The sequence below is a fragment of the Poecilia reticulata genome, chromosome 11, assembly GCF_904066995.2.
Source record: "Poecilia reticulata chromosome 11, P_reticulata-male-v2, whole genome shotgun sequence".
Taxonomy (NCBI): domain Eukaryota; kingdom Metazoa; phylum Chordata; class Actinopteri; order Cyprinodontiformes; family Poeciliidae; genus Poecilia; species Poecilia reticulata.
The window spans coordinates 17,472,721-17,496,956 of NC_088840.1; the positions used below are offsets into that span (position 1 = coordinate 17,472,721).

A 24,236-nucleotide genomic window follows, 5' to 3' on the forward strand; every position below is an offset into this window, starting at 1 on the left:
AGTCTCACTTTAGATTAAACTGTAGGTGTGTCTGTATTTCATGCATTTTTTTCTTTATTGGTGAAACTATCTCACTAAAAAGAAGCAGCTATTAAAGTATCCAAACATTTTACTCGCTATAAAAATATTACTGAGGTAAAAGTAAAAAGTATAGTGTAGTAAAACAATTTTTCTCCCAAAAGGTTACTCATTTAAATGTAACTAGTTACTACAAACATTTGAGTTTAGTAGAATTTTATGTGGCATAATTGTTTGGTGGGATGAAAATTTAGATTTTACAAGTTAAAATATGAAAAGTGTGGCATTGTATTTTGCACCTTTGGGTATTCTGGGTAATGTTTCTGACAGCTTTGCAGATCTAAATCCACCCATTGATTTAGCCCATTCCACTACAGCGCTGCACTGCAAAAATTCAAAATCTTACCAAGAATGTTTGGTCTAGATTCAACTGCAAATATCTTAGTACACTTACAGTAAGACAAAACTAACTTACAAGTGACTTTTCAATCAATATTAAGAAATTATTGACTTAAGACAAGCTCTTGTATCATGCTGAAAAGTTACTTGTTTGTTAGTTTTCTCTTATTTAAAGTGTACTAACTAGAGGTGTGCCGATCGATCGGTCACTGATCATAATCGGACGATTTTTGTGAAAAAAAGCATGATCGGTGATCGGCGATCATTGGCTCTTGTTGCCGATACCGATCACCTGCATCTCATTTCGCAGCCTGCCGGTGCAGCTGGTCTCCTCTATCCTTCACACTGCGCAAACGCGCAGCAACAAATCCTAAGCGATGTTGAACTATAACGCACTGAGTGAATGGGGAAGTTTGCGTGTTGCGGCGCAAAATTGAAGCACGTCAAAATGCATCAACACAACAAAGCTAATACGACATAAAAACAATGCCATACTTGACGGAGTTTGGCTACATCGAGGCTCACCGCAGTAAAAAAGACATATGGAGGATCAGATAGCAGGTAAAGCAGCTACAAACACTCACCTGGATTAGCATGACGGTCAGAAAGCTAAACAAATAACCCGCAAAATTATTTAAGTCTTCGAGCTGCGATGTAAGACACTGGTTCTGCTCTCGCCGGTGAACCGCTGCTACGCGCTACAGGTAGTAATATTTCACAGACATAGCGCCGCTTCTGCTCCACCTGGTAGTGACTCTCACACCAAACCTCTGTTTAAAGCTGCAGCATCTAACCTAAAAAAAAAATTTTTACATACGTATTAAAACTTTCGCTGTCCTAACATGAGACAGATAATCTCTAAAGAAATAATCGATCTCCTCCTTGCTCTGCATAATTACTCTGCTCAGTCAGAAACAGCTACTCACAACTAGCAGTAATCAGCTAGCCGCCATGCTACCAGGAAGTTTTCATTCAGTAACTCTGGATTGTTTATTGTAATGGAACCTGTATTTGCCTTTGAATGTTAAGTTTTATACTTGAATTTTTTTGGCAATGTTAAGAGGTTTTATTTTGGCTCTTTGCATTATTTAGCCTCTTCAGAGCCTTCATGTTATCAGTCTGTTAAAGATAGTATTACAGATAGCAGTACAATTTGCAGAATGCCTGTTTTGTTTAGTTTTCTTCTTGGAAAAAGTTATTAAAAACAAGTTTTTGTCTAAATTAAGGTGAATTCATGGTTCCTTTTTCCACATAATGTAACCGGTAGTGTTTATGATAAAATAATAATAATAATAGTTATGCGATCAGTATCGGTGATCAGTGATTGGCCCTCATGGGTGATCGGTATCGGCACATCTCTAGTACTAAGATATTTACACTAGAAACTAGACTAAAAATAATTGGTAAGATTTTGCATTTTTGCAGTACAGAGCTTATTATTGTTGTCCTTTTAGAAGATAAGTATGTTCCTAAGTCTCAAGTGTTTTGGCATCCCTGCAGCATGATGCTGCCACCACCGTGGTTTCCTTTCTCCAAATGTTTCCCAAATACAAAGGTGAAGTTCTAATCATGGTAAAGACCTGTTTCGCTGTGTTTTTTTTGCATCTGAACTAACTTAGATCAGTTCTCTTCTACAGCGTAAGAAACATGATCCTTAAAGCACAGACAGTTATATCTAATGCCTTTTTAAAACTTGAAAAAGGTTGTTTCAAAGTTTTATTTGGCATGGGAAACACGTTTGATACTTTTTTAGCTAGTAATCCACAGGTTTGGTTTAAAACTGTGATTTAAAGTGGAAAATGGGTCAGAAAGTTTTTGGTTTTCAAATGAGCGGGAAAATATGTGTATTTTCCCACTCTAACATGACAAATCATTGATGCAGGATGTTATTTAAAATGTCTGGAAACTCAAATATTTTTCTCTTTGCAATTTTCTTTTTCCATACTTATCCAGGCAAATTCCATATTTTCCCGACTTTTTGAGCATATATAGCAACCCTGTACACAGGAAATTGCAAATAGCATTTATTTTCCAGGTCTCTTGCAACAATTTCTTCTGTGAAGTCCAGATTTGTGCAAGGCTAGTAGATGTCCTGCTGACCTTTTCTCCTATCTCAGCTGTAGATCTCTGCAGCTGCTCCAGAGTTACCATAGGATATATGCTGCTTAAATAATTAATCTCATGCGAGAACTGAGATTAAACTGCACACAGGTTACTCTGTTTAGTAATTAGATCAGTGTTTTTCAACCTTTTCTGAGCCAAGGTACATTGTTTTAATTGAAAAAATCACGAGGCACACCACCAACCAAAAATGTAAACAAAGATACTCTGTAGTCGACTATATTACATATATAGTCATTCTTATCAAATTGTCTTGAATAGGAATCAAATAAACACAAAAATTTATTTTTATCATATTTTACATTTCTTATTTCAAATTGCACTTAACATGTTCACTTCAAAAATACACCTGAAAAGTGTCACAACACTGTGCTCTTAAATTTAAAGAAGTTGTAGAAAACTTCAAAGTGTTTTACAAACTAATCCACAAGTATTCTTATAGCAGGAATACAGAAAATAATTCTTATTCTGAAAGAAGCAATAATATTTGGGAAAGATTTCACTGTTACAATATGAAGAGTTGCCTGTACAAAAAAGGCAACATCTGTATATTTTACCCACCTAGTGTGAAACCTGTGCATGTTTGGATGAAAACAGTTGATTTCCTGGCAGAAATTGAAGAAAGACAAAGCTCTTCCTCCACAACTCTCAGTTTCTCTCTCTGTTTTTAGTTTTTATAGTAGCCAAGCTTGATAAGTTCACTTCACACAGATATGTTGTGGGAAATGGACCCATGTTCTTTCCGACTACTGCTGAGCTTCACTGTCTTTTCCATCACTGTCGTCACAGTTTTGCTAGATACAATGCTCTCACCGCTACCTGTAACATTTATGCGTCACTAATTCTCTTGTTTTAATGTAAAATGCTCTGTACCTACTGCCATCTAGTGGTAAGAAAATTACATGATTATGCCGCTAGTCATTACTACAGCAGATACTCGAAGATGGCATTATTTGCAGATAATTAATTCATTTTCAAAAAATCTTTTAAAACCAATTACCGTATTTTCCGGACTATAGAGCGCACCATACTATAAGCCGCACCTTAACATTTTTTGAAAACAAACAAACAAATAACTGTAAAGCCGCACCGGGCTACAAGCCGCATGGTTCAAAGCTTAGGAAAAACATAGCGGCTTATAGTCCGGAAAATATGGTAGGTGAAATTGGATAATTTCCACGGCACACCTGACGATCACTCACGACACACTAGTGTGCCGCGGCACAGTGGTTGAAAAACACTGAATTAGATGACATCTGAAGAAACTAGTTGCAATAGACTTTATTAAGAGATATCAAGTGAATGGAATATTTTTCTAATTTGATATGTGCCACTTAGTGAAGGTCTATCACAGAAAATCCCAATAAAATTCACTGAAGCTATCCTGATAAATGAGATTAAAGAAAGTTGTCAGATGTTTGAAAATGTGATTTATTTCTGTTGTACCTGCCTGAGAGCTTTTTTATATCCTTTTTGTTTTGTTGGATGTTTTAACTGTTCGGTCATTTGATTCTGACCTAAATGTTATTCATGTACGAATTTGAAAGTATAATTAAAATCCATGCAATCTTGGACTATATAAGTTTGCCTCTACTATTATTAAGAGCATCACAAATGTTTGAATGGTTCTTCTGAAAGTCCAGAATAAAAATAATGTTTAAAAAATTCACAGAAGGTTGTGGTTGTGATAAGACAAAATATGAAAAAGTTTAAGGTGTGTGAATACTTTCGCCAGCACTGTATTAGAAAGATTACTCATCCATTTTGAAGTTGCTATTATTGTATAAGAATGTGACTATTAAATGAAAAGCAACATGTTTTATGCAGCACCCCTGAAACAATTCAGCAACAAAACTCTGAATATTATTAAAGGTTATCTAATGCAAAATGCCACCTGTAGAAATTACAGCTAAACACCACAGACAATGTGAACACATCAGTAAGTCAAATAATGACCAAGTAGATTCTACACTTGGGGTTTTAAATTTCCAGCCTGTTAAATTAGATCAATTTGGCAAACAGAGTGTGTTTCTATGCATCTATACTTTCATCAGATTCCCTGCATGGTGTCATGATGACAGCGGCTCTCAGTGAAAGGAGGCTGCTGGTTTGTACTGTTAAACAAGGTATTTTCAGAGTGCTGCTAAAATTGCCTTGTTCTACATTAGTTTTCAACGTATCAAATAGAATTTAATGACCAAGTAATTGGATGACAGCTTGGAGCAATGGCACCATATAGTCAATCTCTCTTATTATGTTCCATAAATAATGGGGTTCACCCACACATTCGACATCTCGCCGAGGTGATCTCCAGCGAAAGCAGCAAATTGGCTGTTATTAGCCGTCAATGGATGTGTTTTGACACTGCTGCTGTGTGCCTCAAGGACTCATGGATTATTTGATGGCTGCTGCACAGCTGAGCTGCAAGGCCTTCTATTCAGCTTGGTCAATGCACCAAAATACAACTGCAGATGTAGAAGTGGAAGCAGCTTATTGCTGATTCCACATAAGGTAACTCCCTCTATTAGCTGACACGGTTATATGTGCTTGTCACTTTGAATTACACAACACAGCCGGATGCAGTAGCTGATTGGTTTATTTAAAAAATATTTCATAATAAATTAGATAAATGTGACAAAGTAAGGCAACGCCATTTGAATTGGTTTGAGAGTTTCACATATTTGACAAACATTTTTTTGGCTACGTTTCGAACAAAAGCCCCACCTCTCCACTCCCTCCTGCTATTGTAAAAGCCCGCCTCCGCCCACCCTTCACTGCCTCTCTTTGACGCTCCTCTCTGCCCTCTACGCGTCTCTGATTCGTCCTTCATCACCGCACACTTAAAGTTCCCAAATCTTTTGAAACTTTTTTCTTTTTTTTTCTGACAAGCACTACTTGAATCTCCTCCCTTCATCCCCTTGATTCCTCTTCTACCCATTTAAACCTCTCACACCGACTCATTCGCAGTACGGTCACGCATGCATGCGGCATGGTTGTGCCAACACCAGCTCTGTGCCAATGTGCCCAGGCATGTCTAAACAGGAGCCTCTGGTACCAGAAGCCTGGGTGGCCCCGGGGCCCAAAACCCAGCGGCTCCCAGGTCAAATAAGGAGGTTTGGAATTACACTTTAGAAACCAAAAAAAGACAATTCTATTGAATTAAAGCATTAATCTTCAGTATATGGGTTGGAGTATATAAGTGTTATACAATAATCCTGTAAAAGTTTTTTTATGATAAAAATTTAAGTCAAATTCTTCTTGTATTCACAGAATTAAAGTGTTCAATTATTTTTGACAAAAACAACAAACCTACTGAGCAAATTGTTCACTTAAAAAATAAAATAGATCCAATCAAATTAAGTTTATCCAAGTCAATATATTAAGTTTATTAACATATCATGTTAAACAAACATAAAATAAATTTGACAAACTTAATTTGACTACAATTAAAAAATATTTTGTTTAAATTGGAGTTCCATTCTCCTTTTTGTCCATGCAAAAACATCAAACAAAGAATATTGAATAAGTTTCCTTTCCATTTTACGGAAGACAAAACTGACTCTCAGGCCTAATAATAATATTTTCTAATTCTTAGATGAGCTAGTCAATCAGTTTGAGATCAAAATGGTCCAATTATCCCTTGATTGACTGATTGGTGATCAGAAAATCTGAGCCACATCTAAACTAAGAATTTCTATTTACAAATTAACAAACTTTTCTTTGTTTCTGTAGGAATACGATTAAAGTTAGACATATATTATTTGATGAATAATTTTTGTTGGATTCAGAACTATCATCAAGGAACATGGAGCAAAATTTAAATATTTTATGTCCTGTTTAGAAAAATCGGATTTGCAAGTTCAGATTCCAAAGAAAATTGGATATTGGTATCAATCGACCAATAAAAAAACTGATCGAAGCATCTCTACTAATTTACTATTTTCATAGATGAGACATTCCTAATTCTAATAACAAGAACCCTCATTAGACAAAATCATTTAAAAAAGGCTTGAATGACACCCACAAACCGAAACCAGCAATAAAAACTATTTAAAATGCCACACATTATCTCATAAAAATACATTGCAGATGCATAAAAATATGCCTAAAAACATGAAATAGTTTTGATATATTAATTTAATCCTGATTTTTACATTCATAATAATTTAAAACATAATATTCACTTCTATTCACATAGAGAACACACACACGCACGCACGCACGCACGCACGCACGCACGCACGCACGCACGCACGCACACACACACACACACACACACACACACACACACACACACACACACACACACACACACACAGACAGGTCCACACAACCCAATAGCCATTGACAACACTGCCCTAGCAACCACTGGGCATCATGCCAAGCCACTGAAGTTGCCTGGTACTGTGTTCCCATGGTAACAATTTCTGGCTTTGTAAATAAGGTACTAGGAGAGCAAAAAAATACAAGAAAAAAAGGAGGGGTTTGTGATAAATCACACTATAGAATCAAATTAAGAGAGCTAATAATTTATGGTTTGTGAATAATTATCCTGGCCTCGCACCAAACACCATTCTTACTGAAGAGATGCATTAGCACCAGTGGGGATCTCAGGTCTGAACCGTTCCCACACATGGCAGATCCGATTTTTTATTTTTGATTGGGATGAGAGAGGAGCATCTAAATCTTTTTCCATGATCTCCAGCGCGCTCTCACAAAAATTTAGAGCGGGCATAATGTTCAAATGCTGCGGTGAGCTTTGGTGATGGAAGATTCCTCCTTTAGATGTGCTTTCTAAAAATATCAGCTTCATTCTTTATTCTGTCTATCCACAGACTCATATTTTTAGCTCAGCAGCTCACCTTAATTTCACTTATATTTCTCTCTTCATCCCTCCATCCATTCATTTACACAGAAGAGCTTCTATTATAACAGAGATATAATAAATTCTCGGTAAGAAAACAACATTTTATAGATTCCTTTTAACAAAGCAGAGTGAAATCATTTGTTGGAGTTCGTCTTAATGCTTAGGCATCCATGAACCATTCCAACCCAAATTGTGTATGTCTGTGTTACAATTTACTTCTGCAGAGACTTTCTAAATTATCTGTCTTCGTCTGTGTCTAAGTCTCTGTGGACAGATTTTCTCAGCGACGAAGATTAGACTTTTTTCATTGGAGAAATCGCTAAATCAAAAAAAAAAAGTTTTACTTCTACTTACTGAAAAAACAATTTGGGTGAAATATTCTGCAGTGTTGTTTTCAGAGCTCTAGTTTGTTTACTTTGGTTCAAATCTGTTGTTGAGTTTGTTAATTTTTTATGGTGATTCGACTTCTTTTTTAGAAAAACTACAAACCATGTAACAGCATTCAGTATGTTTGCTGGTCAAAAGTGGAAATACAGGAAGCAAATGCTACGTTCTGAGCTAGCACAAAATATGGAGAATTTATTTATATCATTACTGTGTTACTTGGTTCATTTCCAGCCAAATTATCCGAGATTATGTTGTTGTTTGGACATGTTGAAAGTTGCATCAGGCTTTATCTTTTACAAAAAACGCATTGTCTATTAGGTTCCTTACTCTACTGCTTCCCACAATGCAACTGATACCTGGCTACAGGAAGGCAGTTGGCTCAATCTTGCAGCTGTGTCGGATCAGAGTCGGACCACATCCAGACCATAAAAGAACCGCTCTAGTGTTAATTTGAAACCACACTGACACCACCTCCCCCAAATAGCCTCAGTACTTTTGACTAAAGCAAACTGGATCGTTTTAAACTGTGAAAATATCATTAACCGAACAGGATAACTGTTTAAGTTTTCAAACTAAAATATTAAGTTAGTGTCTAACTAATGCAGAAAGGAAAATGGGTAATATGGATTACTAAAGATGCATACCAATTATTTTTTAAAACATTAAAGTTTATACTGCATTAATAATAATAATATTTATAATGCATTTTATTTGTTAGCGCTTTTCAAAACACTGTATACTTTACAACACTAAAAACACAAATTAAACATTAAAAAATGGCTATAAAGACACAAAACCGTGAAATAACTTTAAAAAAAATATATATATATATATAAGTGAGAAAGCTAACTTGAACAGAAGAGTTTTGAGTTGTGCTTTGAAGGTCAGAAGAGAGTTGATATAAAAAGGGATTAAAAAAGGACTTGATAAGAAACAAATGAGAACAACTTTATAAATGTACAATGTGTGTTTTTAACTTATGCAATCATTTAATAATGTAAAACGCTAATTGTTTTAAATATAAGAAACCAGAAAGCAGTCTCTTTGTAACTATGCAAGAAAAAGACTAATTTAAACAATATTACAGCATCTTTAAGAGCTTTAATAAAAATCAGGGAACACGAGAGAGCGACTGATGCAGATAGAAAACATTAATCAGTGACATAAATGTTAGATTACTGATATTCCCAGTAAAACTTTCTGACATGTCAAGCTAATTTCATTCCTTTTCCTTTTAAACATGAAAAAAATATGTTGTAGAAAGCTTTACCTTTAAAGCAGGAAGCAACTCACTGGGAAGGCATCTATCACTGGACATAGCATGTAAGGAGATAAGCATTACTTAGATTAGCTATACAATAAATGATATAAAATAAATTTGAGATTGATCAATACATTTACACACGTTTATTTCTAAGTAATATTAGTGACAATCAAAGAAATAAAATGGATTTTTGATGAAGGAAGATTAAAACATGTCGTGTTCATTAGGAAACTAATTAATAAACTGAATATCGTAAAATGAATGAAGAGAGTAATGCAAACACAGACAAACAACAAAGACAGTTAAAGACACTGGTGATGAATAATGCATAAATAATAACAAAATATATAATCTAACAGGAGTTAGTCAAACAAATGCAATAATTATGACATTGCAACACAATGAAACAATGACAGAAATGTGTGTTTTGTGTAGGCATGTTCTCCTCATACGTATGTTTGGGTTTGTGTGTTCCCGTCAGCATGTACGGCCTCAGGCATCTTATCTAATTTAACATGGAGGACACACAGCCTCACCCCGCCCTCGCTCCTTTCCTCTCCGGCCCTTTGAACTCAAGCCGCTGCTCGAGATGCATTCTGACTGAGCACAGCGTGTCCTGAAAGGAGGTCATAGGGCAACCCAAATAGTCTGGTGTCATGGCAACTTGATGCCATCAACCAAAAATTTGAAGTGACAGGTTAAAACTTGCTGACAAGTTCGGTCAGGGCGAGGACAAAATGGGACAGTTTTCATCAAAAATACGAGGAAGTAGAGCTTCAACAACTCACACTAATAAGTAGTAGATAAATTAATTGTTACATTTATCTTTTTCAACCTATATTTTAGAGTCTACAAGGCAAACCAGTGGACTGTCAAATGTAGACCTTTGATTGAGATATTTAACACTGAGGCTGCGATAAAAACAAAACAAATCAGTTTATACGACTCTTTAGTCCTAAATAAGAAGGGAGAGTAAAAACAAACTAGTTACCATAAAAGAAGATTGACATAGAAAACAGATTTTCTGCTGGTTTCAATAAGTTAAATTGAAGACTTTTTATGACTATTGTGAATCCAGTGATGTATGATAAATAACATTTTTTAAGTTGACTTAATAAACTACTTTCCTACTAAAATTAATAATTCAATTATTTTATTTACTTAGCTTACACATGGTAAATGTAACTATTTCGGGTTTTTTAGGCTCCACTGCATCTCTCCAATGCATGACACTTACACAAAAGTGTCTTTAGTCAGAGGCTTCTTTAGAACTACTGTAATACTGACTGCTACAGGAAATCTTTCCTATCTGCAGCTACAACAACTCTTTGAAGGAACTTGGATAATATGAGTTACAAAATTTAATTTCCCTTTGGATTAATAATGTATTTTTGAATTGAATTACCTAAATTCAACACACTCCTACTGCAGCAAAGTCTGCAGTTGAAAATCCACTTTTAAATACGCTTTTTTCACAGAAGAAGGAGCAGGAAGCTGATAACTAACTTCTAAAAGAAGCTACAATGAATAAGATTAAGAAGCAGATTTATTTTAAGCTGACCTTCAGGAAGACTGAATGTCCAGCACCGAATGTCATCAGACAGGACTGTTTGCTGCCTTGGCTTGGTGTCACAGCCAGTAACATCTAAATGTATCAGCCAGAGTGAAAAATGCCACCAATGCAATCAAAAAAAGAAAAAAAGTCAATGTGATTTAAGATGAATTATGGAAAATGTGGGTAAAATGAGAAACTTCTGTGTGAAATTACTAGCTTTTTTACATTCTGTCCTACAAGACAATGGACTGATTAAATTGACAAAATTAATCTCCATCAGCCTTCAGTCAACCATTGTTTACAGGGAGAGCATTATTTGGATTTTAGTTGTTATTGAATATTTTAGTTATTCACAAGGACACCATAAATAAAACTTAACAGTTAAAACGTTTTCCAGCATTTTAAATGGGCTAAATTAATCCATACAAATATATTTAAAGATATGATTATTATCATATCTTTAAGATATGATTTAAAGATATGATTTTTATCATATCTTATAATATTTAAAGTGGGTGTTTAAAGCAAAGGAATTGCTTTAAACTGAAACTAATACCAACTTAATGACGGCCAATGTTTTTTTTCACGTGAGGAACGATTTAAATGTATATACAGCTCTGGAAAAAGTTAAGAGACCACTGCAAAATTACCAGTTTCTCTAATTTAACTTTTTACAGGTTTATGTTTGAGTAAAATGAACATTGATCTTTTATTCTATAAACTACTGACAAAATGTCTCTGAAATTCCAAGCAAAAATGTAATATTTATTTGCAGAATATGAGAAATGGTTCAAATAACTTTCAGACGTCAAATAATGCAAAGAAGACAAGTTCATATTCACTTATAAACAACAATACTAATGTTTTAACTCAGGTCAGAAATCAACATTTGGTGGAACAACCAGGAGGTTTTCAATGGGGCTCAGTGCAGTGGGCTCTTCATTTTTTCCAGAGATGTATATCCTCTCCCATTCAGGGTGAAATTAACATGACTCAACCAAAACCAAATGTTTCAACAATATTTCTGTTCATTGTTAGTCGTTGCATTTTTCCCAATTTCTAGTAGTATTTACAAAATGCTGTTGAGTTTTGCTTTAACCTTGACTGACTTCGTTCAATATCGAGGCTCTTTTCAGTCAAGACCAATTTTAAAACTTTTAAAACAAGGCCTATTTTAAAACTTTTTTCATATATAAGGCACACCACATTATAAGGCGCATAGAATAAACGCTACAGCTTGGGTTGTTTGTTCCGTACTCTATTATTTCACATCCACATTTGTAAAGAAGTGGTCCCCTAGTACTTTATATAGTAATCTGCCCCAGTCATCGTTTCACTCACGGTGTTGGTGTTGCGATATTGTGCCCAACTGCTTTCTGGGTAACACAGACCAACCGACACGCTGCCGCCGCAGTCTCTGTCTCTCTTCCCCCGCCCCTCCCCCCCTGGCTTTAAATGTATTATCAAACTTTTTTAACAAACCAGCGTTCTGATAACTATCCCAGCATGCACCGCGCACTTCTTCTTCTACTGGGGAAAATGAAGTCGGCGGCTGCTTACCGTAGTTGCTAGACCTGTTGTGGCTCAATATTGGTCCATATATAAGGCGCACCAGGTTATAAGGCGCACTGTTGGCTTTTGAGGAAATTGAAGGTTTTTAGGTGCGCCTTATGATGCGGAAAATACGGTACTGGCACAAATGTCATCTTGATTCATATAGCTCTGCACAATTACCACCAAAATGAACTCCTTTCATTTTTTTTGCTCTAATGACTCTAAGCACATTTGAGCCAACCTGAGAAATGAACTGCAGTCTTAATTGTGTCGCACGCTCGTGGCAGATCTAGACGGCCTGTGTTTTCATCTCGCTGCTAAAGTGTTGGATCAATACAGAATTCGGGTTCCTTTGTATGCCATTAGCTTACTTGAAACCTCTTAAAAGCCATTGTGTTTTCAGCCTCTTGAATCTCCCATGAAGAGTATGTGATTGCAAGTGTTCCTCTCTGACGTGATTGTGCGTTCATGACCTTACATGTATGGTGGGATAGTAAATGCGTTTTTCCTTTAGATGTTTGTGCATGTTCATGTGCAAGGCTTGCCAGAGAGCTGCATCAGAAAGCTTTTGTGTGCGTGGTATGTGTCCTAGCGTCTGCTCAATGCGGCAGAGGGTGGAGTGGCGGATCAATAGAAAACAAATGAATTCAGATCAATATTAAACCAGAGAGTGAAGGAGAGGGAAGGAGAGATTGAAAGCAAGCGAGTGGGGTGATGCACCAAAGAGGAGCACGAGCAGGTTGAGGAGGAGGAGGAGAAGGAGGGATGTTGGTGGGTTGGTTGGACGTGGCGATGTGTTACCAGCAGCTCGGCGATTAACTACACAAAAAACACTCGTTTCTGAAGCCAAAACCTCAGAGCTTTGAGGTCACTGGCAGGTAAAATGGATGGTTAAGCGAGGAAACGCAGAGGGACTACAGCAGCCGTGGACTTGAGACAAAGGGGGCACTGCTGCATTATTGATGGTGGTCTTTAGTGGAGAGTGGGTGTGAAAGACAGTAATTAGTGCTGCTTTTAAATGAGCTTATAATGAATCACTTTATTAGAATCTATTTAAGCAATGTAAATGAAGAATGTTTTCCGATAGTTTTAGATTTTAGTTTATCTTTTATATGATAAAAAGCTTCATGAGAGGATATCATTTCTTCCGGAATTTATTAACTTCATCTCTACAGAACAGCAAATTACTTAGTACAAATTCTGGTTTGTTTAGTCAGAAGCAGCCTGTTGATAAGCGCAGAAGTGTGATCGTGGTTAAAAATAAATAAATAATTATCTCAAATCTCAAAAATAATAACTGAATACAGCAGCTGTAGTTGAGACTACATTTTACATTTTCTTAATGGCTTAAGATTTTCACAGTATAATAGATATATGAAAATATATGCATATTTTTAATTTGAATCAACAAATATGCTCATTGCTGATAGATTAATGTAACTTTTTGCTTATTGCATAGGTTTTAATGTTATTTGTATGATATTTTATTGATATTTTGATCCAAAAAACGTTTGTTTCTAGTATAACAACAAATGCAAACAAAAAAATCCAAACCTCACATTTTTTCTTCATCTTAACCCACCTGTGCAGCAGCAGGTGGGTGAGGGGCAGCACTGTGCTATGCTTCAAAAAAGTTGGAGAAAACTAGAAAACTCTTTAAATGACTTTAAGTCTTAAGAAAGGTAATCGTTGAACAATTAGTGGGTTTAAAAACATAACTTTTTAAATTTTTGATGTAAACTCATGCATACTATCTCATACTTCAAGCTAGTGAAGACTCAATTTTGACCTTTTAGGTTAAGTTGCTGATATTTTCAGCAAATGCAAAATATGTGAACATAAAGAAAACATTCAGACTTGAAAACAGCAAAACTTAGAGGTTAAATCTGTTCACTGCTCAATCTGTAAGAGTGGTACTAAACTTTTGTTGTCTTAATTTTCTACTATACCAGATTCATGTAATTTATACAAGTTTGAAGAATAATCTTAATTATTATTGATGATTTAAACTCAAAAAGCCTGAACTATAAAACAGAAAACTGTTGCCAAAACAGTTAAAAAAAAAGGTATTAGTTTCATTATTCCTAACAGTGATGTTTGTTTACATTTATATTTAGTCAATTAATATGTTATTATTATATGAACTTCTTTAACGTAATCAATACAATTTTATAAAGGTAGGTATTTTATCTGACAAGCATAAATTATAATGTCACAAAAAGGTAAAAGAAAATATACAAATTACGGATTGTTTGCCTTTTTTGATGTTAGAGCTAAAATTGTTAGGTTAAAATTGAAGAAATGTTTCAAAAAATACTTTCGATGTTTTTGCTTTTGGAGAGTGACCTTGAAACAGCAAAATATGTTTGCTGGGTTTTGTGTACCAGCTCCTCTTCTGGCTGTAATATCAAAGCTTCAAGAGTCATTTGGGAGTCGGAACTCAATGTGACTTTGAAGTGATTGTGGCGAAAACAAACACAGGGGAGCTGAGTGCCGAGGACGAGTGCTATCTACCTCAAGTTCAAGGTTCCCTCCGTCCTGACAAGAATTACAATTAGTACTTTAATTCTTCTTTTTTATGCTTTCAAGGTAGATGTTCCTGAATAGCCATATTTGATAATATTTAGTTACACGCCAGGGCAATAGAGAAACAAATAGTAACGAGTACAAAATGAATTTTATCTACAAAATTAAAACTTCACATAAAAAACTTATCTGGTTTTGTAATTCTAAAAGTTATTTGCTTACATTGTAACTAATGTCAATACATTTTAAAATACAGATTTATTCATTACTGACTGGAAAAGCTAAACATTTATAAATTAATATAGTGTCAGTCTGCACATGTTAGGAAATCTTGCAAAAACCTAATATTGGTGAAGTTGTGATTTATGCCTGTTTTCGTCTTTCTTCTCTTTTTCATCTGAGCTTCCTAAACTCTGCTACCATTTTGGACAATATAATTTGTGTCCAGTCTGAATAACTGTAGAACAGGCCAAACATTACATTAGTACCAATGAAATAGCACCTATAAAAGATTAGCCAACAATTACTGCATTCCTAAAAATCCTTCATGATATAAATATTGCTTTTTACTGAGATGGGAGACAGCTACTCCGCCCGATGGTTATTCTGTGACTTTTAGGCATCAAGTCTTGTGCTAGTCTTTAAAAAAGTAATTGATCTACTCAGAATCACATTGTCACTTTTGATAAGACCTGGGATCTTTTTAACTTTACATTATTTATATTTATAACTCAGTGAAGTCCCTTCTGCTTCTGTTCTTATAGTTTTGACTATTTGCTTTCCTGCACCACTGGTGACAAGTTCAGCCGAGTCGACTCCCGCTGGATAAAATATTTTACCTTTTATAAATGTGAATGTGGAACTGTATCTAGCAAATATGTAGATTTGAAACGATTAATTGGATTCATTGAGATGAATTGATTATTGAAATAATCGTCAACTAAATTAGCAGTCAATTAATTGTTAACTGGAGTATATAGACTAATAAAAGGCCATTTGCTAAAGAAACAACATATTCAGAGATGTAATTAAGCAAAAACTGTAAAGAGATATATAAAAACACCTTTGTCTGGAAATATGATTTACCCAAAACTCCTTAAGTGGCATAGTTTTAGTTTCATTTGATCAAATTCACTAAAGGAATGCTATATTGCACATAAGGCAATAAAATGTTTATTTTATTATCTAAAAAGGGAATTGAATTATTTGTTTATTTGTATCTTTTACAATATTTTAACTGTATAAAAAGGCTTAAGAGGTTACATAAAAAACCTATAAATGTGTCAGTTTTTCATCAGAATCATCGATTATTAAATAGTAAAGAGTTACATTTTTCCATATAGATGACTTTTTTAAATAGGTGGGTAATAATTTGTTTTTGTGAATTTATTACATTTTGTATTAAATAAAACTATTACATAGTCATATAAGTATGAAAAATAAAAGGAAAACTGAAAACTATGAAGGAAAAATATCAAATAAATATATGTGTAATTATACCCACTGAAATTGCATCTGTTAAGTCACTGATCAGTTGTTACTGCTTCATATGAATCATTATAAACACTATTTTCTAGCATTCGAAGGATCTAGAAAAACCTCAGTCTTTCTAGATCCATTCTTCTTCTTCCATGAAGAATAATGTCCGATGCAGCAAGTTCAGCAGTCCTTCAAATGCATCACTGTCACTCATATCACCAGTGTTAACTTATCGTTTTTACCTCCGGCAATCTCACTCAGTGAGCAAAGCTGACAGACAGAGGCCATGGATATAAACAAGATTAACTGAGGGAACATGTGAGAAGCTGGAGATAAAAATATCTTTTTATCTACAAAAGGGGCCAGTGCAGAGTGAGAGTCAAGCAACGATTTAACATTTTGATAGTTTCTTTTGCCTATATGTTGGCTGCTAAGACGCTAACATTATGTTTTTGCTATTTTTTTTTAAACACACAGTGAAACGGGAAAGAAGAATATAACGGTATGACACAGAAGACAAGGTGGGAATTAAATTCTGGAGGTTTTACACCTACATATGCTAGAAACACACACACACGCACGCACACGCGCACACACACACACACACACACACACACACACCCCCACACACACACACATATATATATATATATATATATATACAGTATATATATATATATATATATGTGTGTGTTTCTAGCACAATGACAATAAAGGAATTCTGATTCTGATATATATATTCCTCAACTACAACCAGACAGTCTGCTGAACAAAGCAAGAATCATGTCTCACTGCTTTATTTTTCAGCTTTCTCTGCTGTTAAATCTGACACCCCCCACCCGTCTGTCTCTTTTTCTCTCTGTCTCATTGTTTGTCTCTCTCTGTCCCCTTGAGCTGTGTTCTGTGCCGTTCTCTCCTGCTTCTCTCCATCTCCCTGCCTCTAATGTGCTTTGGCGTGTGTTACCCACGGGTGCCTGAGTGCTGCCTCTGCCAGCGTCCCAAAGCCGGGGCAGCGGGGCAGCAAAAGCGGCACGATGCTGTCTGTGACATCATCAGTTGCTTCTATTAGTCACGTCTGACCTCTCCTCGCTGTCTGGGCTTTGGTGGCGAACGCATACAAACAAACACGGTCAGTGAAATGGTATCTAATGAGTCCAAAATGCTGAGTCTGACTTCCTTAAAATAGTTTTACAATTTCACACATAGCTGACACTGAAATTAGTGTAATGTAAACACGGATTTGATTCCAAAAATATTGTATATATGCTGTCTATTTAAACGCCGTCAACAGAAAATTAGAGGACCTGTTTAATTAAAAGACTTTTGCAGAATAAAAATAACACTGCAGAGAGGAAAATAATAACACCCTGATGTGGCTTTCACTCTCTATATATTAAAATGATAATGATCCACATCTGTGTAAAACAAATAAAAGCTCATTTCAACCAGTGAACATGTGTGAGGATCAGATTGTGTCAAATTGGCTCATCTGCCATCGGCGGAAACACTTCAGTACCTGAGGGTCTGTCTGTCGCCCCTGCTGCCAACCAATGAGGAACCAAAGCTAACTCCTCCACCCTGCTGCTACAGCAGACCTCGCTGCAGTGTGTGGGAACATGATGTATAAATCATACATGGCCAGCTGTATGTTACTGTACCGCACTGAAAACAAGCATGGCGGCTTTTCAAAGCATTTCCCTTCCAAAAGCACCTGCAGCACTGAACTCAATACGCAAGACAGACACGAAGGCAGAAAAATATTTAAAAAGTGGAGCTCGGGGTTCAACGACAACAGAATAATGGCGTCTGGTGCAGAAACACCTGAAGGCATGAATTGCGAAAAAGGAAAAACACGGGCGAAGCAAGCAAGCAAGGGGACGGATAAAAGCCAGGAGGGAGGGCGAGAAAAAACGTGAGGCAAAGTAGGACAGCAAAGTAGACAGATTAAATAAAAAGGGACACCAGACACAGAAACAGACAGCGACAGCAAACAAAAGCTGGGAACGACGAAATGCAAAAGATAGAAAGAGGAGAGGAAAGGACAGAATTAGAGTGAGGGTATGCATGCTAAAATAGGTGGCAGACTCTTGTCAGTGCAATGACCTAGTCACAAAGCACTGAGGAATTCTCCCTGATGACCCGAACACATTCCTCTGGTCAGATGTTAACTAACCCATGCAATACTGCCATACTGTACTGCAACGGCTGGCCCACAAATAATGCCTTCAAACCTTCTGGAAAGGCTGTGCATTTTTATAATCAACAGTAGCAGCTCTGAGTGGGCGCTGAGAAATGTATTTGAAAATCTAACTGGTGACCTGGAGTATATTTACAGTGGAAGTTCTACAAATCTCTAAGCAAATACCTTCCACAAGATTTGAAGCATCAGGTGAGCAGCTTGACCTGCTGAATCAACAGCCCCCGCTGCTCGCAGAGGGCCGTGTGCACACGTGTACGAAGGGGCCGTGCAAAAACATTGTGAAAATATCAGGCCAAGAAGGGCTCAATTGTACGGCGGAGGCAGAATGTAGCTCTTATTGTGGTGCTGCTGATCGGGGGGTATGGGGTGACATTAGCACAAAGACAGAAATGTAATGTGAGGCCATCTCCAAAACTAGCTTCAAGGCTAAACCACAGGCCCGGCTTTATGCCTGCAGTCTCTCACTTTTCAGCAACATCTGATAATCGGGACGTGACCACCTGATGACCTTTCCACTTGTTGCTAACCAACATAAGTCATAATCTACAGTTTGTGCCGGACTGACTCCAACAGGCATGCTGCGAAACAGAAAGCTTCCCTGTTTGTTGCTTTCAGACTGGCCCATGGTTAGCACATATCTGTTAGGTTAATCATGACAGAATGACTCAGGGCAGAGTAATTGAATTATGCTGATGGTGCATTGACATTTCGATCGAGCCACAGACTAAAACGGCTGACCAAGTGTTCTAGTCTGCTGAGTGCTATCAGGCAAAACTCGGTTTAAAAAAACAAAAAAACATTTGAATTCACTGAACCTTTCTAAACGCATCCACTCAGCTGGGATAATAAATTAGTAAATTATATTCTTTGAGAAATTAGAGCAAATTGTATAGACTTACCTTGTATAAAACATGTCCAAAAGTTCAGGTCATCTTAAATTCAACCTGAAATAGAAATATATATTATATTAAAGAATATTTTATCCACAGTTTGTTTATTATTTATCACATTAAAGTCAGAAAGTTTAATGTATTTTATCAGGACTTTGTGTGAAAGATTGACACAAAATAGTGATTTTCCTTATATACTCTTCAAAATTTTTTATATGTCTGTATATTTTTACCTTATAAAAAGCATGTCCAAGAGTCCACGTCATCTTAAATTCAACCTGAAATAGAAACATGTTATATTATAGAATGTTTTGTGATTTTTTTCAATTGTTTTTTTACACAAAATTTTTATTTTATCACATTAAAATGAGAAATTTTAATGCATTGTATTGGGCATTTATGTAGAAAACCAATAGAAAATAGTGATTTTTCTTCTTTGTTTACAAAATAATGTGGAAAATTCTAAACATGTTTTTATTAAACCCCTTTCACTCGAATACCTCTAAATAAAATTCAATTGCTTTAAGAGGACACCTAATTAGTAAAACACAGTCCACCTGTGCATACTTTAATAAAACGGTTCTGCGACGGCCTCAGAGGTTTGTTACAAAGAACCCAGATGAACCAAGAGGTTAAAGGTGAACAAAGAGGTTTAAAACACAGTTTGATCATAAAAGTAACCGCATGTTTTGAACGTCTCAAAGAAAACTGATCAGTCCATCATCTGAACCTGGAAAGAATAACAGCAAAGACAAGGTCGTTCATCTAAACCAAATGTCTGAACACCTTTTTTTCCTCAATTTCTTTTTTAAATAAGAAATAATAAATATTTTTGGAACAATAAAAGTCACTGGCTGATCCAATATGTTGTAGAGTTGACCTGAATTCAAATCCAGATAAATAGAAGCTGTAAAACATATAAGATGGCGGCCCTGGGTGTGCTGACATCACTCTGAACTACAGAGAAAAGAAATCCAGATTTTTCAAAAAAAAAATTTTTACCTTTAACAAGGAAATAATCATATAAAAAAATTTAAAAATTGCTGAAATCTCGCTGCAAGAATTTGCAGTTACACCAAAATTTGCACATCATCCTGAACACTCGAAGCCCTGTGATGGCAGCATCATGCTGTGGGTTGATGCTTTCCTTCAGCTTGCACAGGGAAGCTGGTCGAAGCTGATGTGAGGGTCTTAGAGGAAAACATGTTTGATGCGACAAAAGATTTGAGACCAGAGTGGAGGTTCACTGAAGTAGCTTCAGTGACCAAAGCACATTCATGTGACCTAGTCAAAGTCCTGACCTAATTAGAGGACCTGTTTAATTAAAAGACTTTTGCAGAATAAAAATAACACTGCAGAGAGGAAAATAATAACGCCCTGATGTGGCTTTCACTCTCTATATATTAAAATGATCATGATCCACATCTGTGTAAAACAAATAAAAGCAAATTTCAGCCAGTGAACATGTGTGAGGATCAGATTGTGTCAAATTGGCTCATCTGCTATCGGCGGAAACACTTCAGTACCTGAGGGTCTGTCTGTCGCCCCTGCTGCCAACCAATGAGGAACCAAAGCTAACTCCTCCACTCTGCTGCTACGGCAGACCTTGCTGCAGTTGAAAGACATGAAAGTTGAATATTTTAGTCTCTAGATGTGTCAAAATGGTCAAATAAATGTCACCCAAAAGACTTACAGCTGCAACTAAAGCAAAATCTAGCTACTAGGGGGGCTTTATACACATGCATGCCACACTTTTCAGATTTAATTTGGAAAAGAACATTGAATGCCATAATTACAATCTACTTTGTGTTGGTCTATCTCAAAATATCCCAGTGACAAAAATCCAAGGGGTTGAATACTTTTGTACAGCACTGTTTATACATATATATACTATGATTTTTAAAATGTCAGTGGCATTACTGGTCCCAGTGACATACAACCCACATCTTCATTTACAGCAGCACATTTTAGTTGTTCTTATTGAGCTATGAGGACACAAACTGAGCAGCTTTAAGTCAGACCTGCGACGCACAATTGCAGCTTGCATGGGAATTCCTGAGGTCTGTTCAATCCGTTAATGTATGCTGCGGTTGGATGTCATCAATTATGAATGAGAAACACACTAGACTCATAGAAAGCTGCTATAGAAACATGGGAACGAACCCGGGTTGCAGTCTCTTGTACATCTGCAGAAACAAAGGTTATGTAAAATCAGAGTTCTTTGAAATAATACAAGTTGAATATGTATTAATGAACTAGAGAAATTGTAAAGCTTAAACAGGAATGGGGGAGCTAGTTCCTCTGTTTTTCTTTTTGTAGAGATGCTGCAGTATCGCGTTGAGGTTTATTCCCCTTTAAATTCCAGGTATTCAAGAGTGTGTTGACCCTGTCAGCGAGTTCATACCATAAGCAGACCCATATAGCTTCTCCTCCAGAGGCTCAGATCACGAGCCTGCTGAGCTGCCGCCTCGGTTATGTAAGATTACATAACACCAGGCCTGTCTGAGTAACATTTCATAACCTGGGGGTCCCACTATACGGTTAGAAGCGTTGAGTTCCCTCGGATGTAGAATCGAAAAGAGCAAAGAAACGCAGACAGAAATTTGAGCCTTAGAAACAAATAACAGCATTTTGAGGGTTTGGAGGAAGACTGATCTCTCTGTACATGCTTTGAGTTTTGCTGACATGAGAATGGAAGTCAGAAGAAGGCTGACCTAAGGATGCGACTAAACAAAAGCTCCCATAAATTGAAGAGCAGCCTTCTGCCTACAAAGCTCATACAACTGTGTATTAATTAAATGAATGCATAAGAATCGAATTTCCTTACACCGGCTATCATCATTTAAGTAGGGCAGTGACTGTTATCTAACGATCTTGGCATCATTTTCATCTTCTGGAAAGAGAAAAATGACTCGACTGCTTTTGATCCAAAGTAAATTTAGAATTTTAGAAGAACATGCTTTTATGATTCAAGTTATGACGCTTAAATAGCTTAAATGGGGGGGAACAACGATGGCATGTCCAAGATATGAATACCCTTAAACAACGAGGACAACACGTGGATGTCCTCCGCTCAGAACAATGACAAAGAGGAATGGTGGAGTTAGAAAATATCACTGCGCAGAGATAACACCTGGTTGTGTAAATAAAAGAGGAGGCAGAGCACAGAGATGAATAACGGAGGAGATGGGAAGAAAAAAAAAACGGAGGGAGAGAGACGCCTTCGGATTTCTGAGGCAGAAATATTTGACATTATTTTACAACAAAAAGATCATTTAATGTTGTTACAGTATCTAAGCAATATGAAGACTCATTTTAATTGCACTTAGACACATATTTAATAAAAATAACCTGGAACAAATCAACCATAAATTTCCACGGTAATGATGAATCACATGCAGCGATACACGGATAGATTGACGATACCCGGATGAATGGATGGAAGTTTTGTGAGAAAAACCCCCACAAAATATTGGATAAGTGACTAAAACTCTGAGGTAACTATTAAATATTTCTCTCTCACAAATGTAACACCTCATGTGTCCTTTCTGTGCATTTCATCAATAACAACACAGCCCAATAAATCCTGAAATATGAAGGACGGTTCTGTGGATCCACGCATGCGTCGGAGGGAGGACCCTCTGACACTGCCGGGTCCATTAACTCCAAATCCCACCACAGCATATTAACACACATGCACAGACACAAAAATACACATGACTGATACAAATGCACGTACCCCGAATCCTCCACGAGCTAGCCTCCCATTCATGGACCCCTCTGAAACCGGGTGTATTCGGAGAACACAGTGCTCTGCTGAATGTGAACAGAGGTCTGTGTTTGGAGGGGAGAGAACGAGCAAAGACTCAAGATACAGAGGGAGCTGAAGGAGGGAAAAGAGCGAGGGATAGATGAACGGATGGAGGGGGAGAGGCAACTTAATGACTTTTTCTTTTTTTTTTAACAAACGACTACAAAAAAGAGGAGCGTGAGAAGGGATAAAGTATTTAAGAATGGAGAGGAAAAGGACAGGTACATGCTGCATACTTACGAATGAATGAGAGGAAAGATCGGGGAAGTGATGAAGAAAAACCAGAGAGTGAAAGTCTGAGTTTGAGGAAACGTCCAGTTTCTTCTAATTCAGGAGTTTTTTCCCCTCTTTTTTTTTTTTTTTTTTTTTTTTTGATTTTACCAATTCCTATCCGGTCGTCCCTCCTTCCTGAGTCAATCCCCCCCTTTATGGTCCTCTCGTTCCTCTCTTCCTCCTCCTGTTTTTCTTGCCAGTACTGATACTCTTTCTCTCTTTCCCTGTCCTTCATGCTTTCTACCGCAGACCATGCTCTCCATTTCCCCCTCATTCTTTCTTTCTTTCCTTTTTTTTGCCTCTATCTTCTTCACATGTCCACACACACGATTTTCCTTTCTTCAACTCCCAGCTTCCGCTTTTCAATGCACACACGACTTCAGAAAAAGATTACTGCACAGAAAGCGATTTCCCGAACAAAAAAAATAATAAAAATACTGCAGAAGAGAAGCAAAAGAATTAAAAACAAAAAATGTTGACAGGGTAGGACAAGCGGTTTGTGGCATGCAGTCTAATGCGGGGACAATCCACGGCCTACATTTTTTTTCAGGGGCGCCACACATAGTAAGAGTGCGGCGTCTGAGAGGGGGGTGCCTCCGTACATGAAGGGATAACTGAAGGGAAATAACGGCATGCGGAAAGAAAAGTAAAAGGAAGAGGAGAAAAAAAAACCCTAAGCGGATTGCAGTTGGTCTCCAGTGAAAGTGGATAGTAAGGGCGCGTGAGGGAAATGAGTGGGAAGGAGTCCGGGGCGTGTGCATGTGTGAAGAGGTGGGAGGGGAGAGAAAGGAGAGTCAGAGAGAAAGGAGAGAGACTGGAGGTTAATGGAGAAATATCCAATAGGGAGGGATAGAGGAGGAGTGTGGCAGTCTGGAGAGGACCCGGAGAAATG

General features: G+C 36.8%; 1 protein-coding gene across 5 annotated transcripts in view; it reads right to left on the reverse strand.

The window, feature by feature from the left end:
• LOC103472503 (uncharacterized) overlaps nt 1-24,236 on the reverse strand; it is a 38,853-nt gene that overhangs the window by 9,197 nt on the left and 5,420 nt on the right. The window contains exons 4-7 of one of the 5 annotated variants that reach the window (XM_081612121.1): nt 23,453-24,214; nt 23,000-23,073; nt 19,494-19,538; nt 19,270-19,314 (exon numbers count right to left, since the gene is read on the reverse strand). In XM_081612121.1, coding sequence (XP_081468247.1) covers nt 19,294-19,314; nt 19,494-19,538; nt 23,000-23,073; nt 23,453-23,618 — 306 coding nt within the window. In that variant the 5' untranslated portion in view covers nt 23,619-24,214 and the 3' untranslated portion in view covers nt 19,270-19,293. Of the gene's footprint in view, nt 1-9,062; nt 9,103-19,269; nt 19,315-19,493; nt 19,539-20,786; nt 24,215-24,236 lie in introns of all 5 variants that reach the window. The other 4 variants (XM_081612120.1, XM_081612123.1, XM_081612122.1 and 1 more) reach the window with 4 other exon arrangements.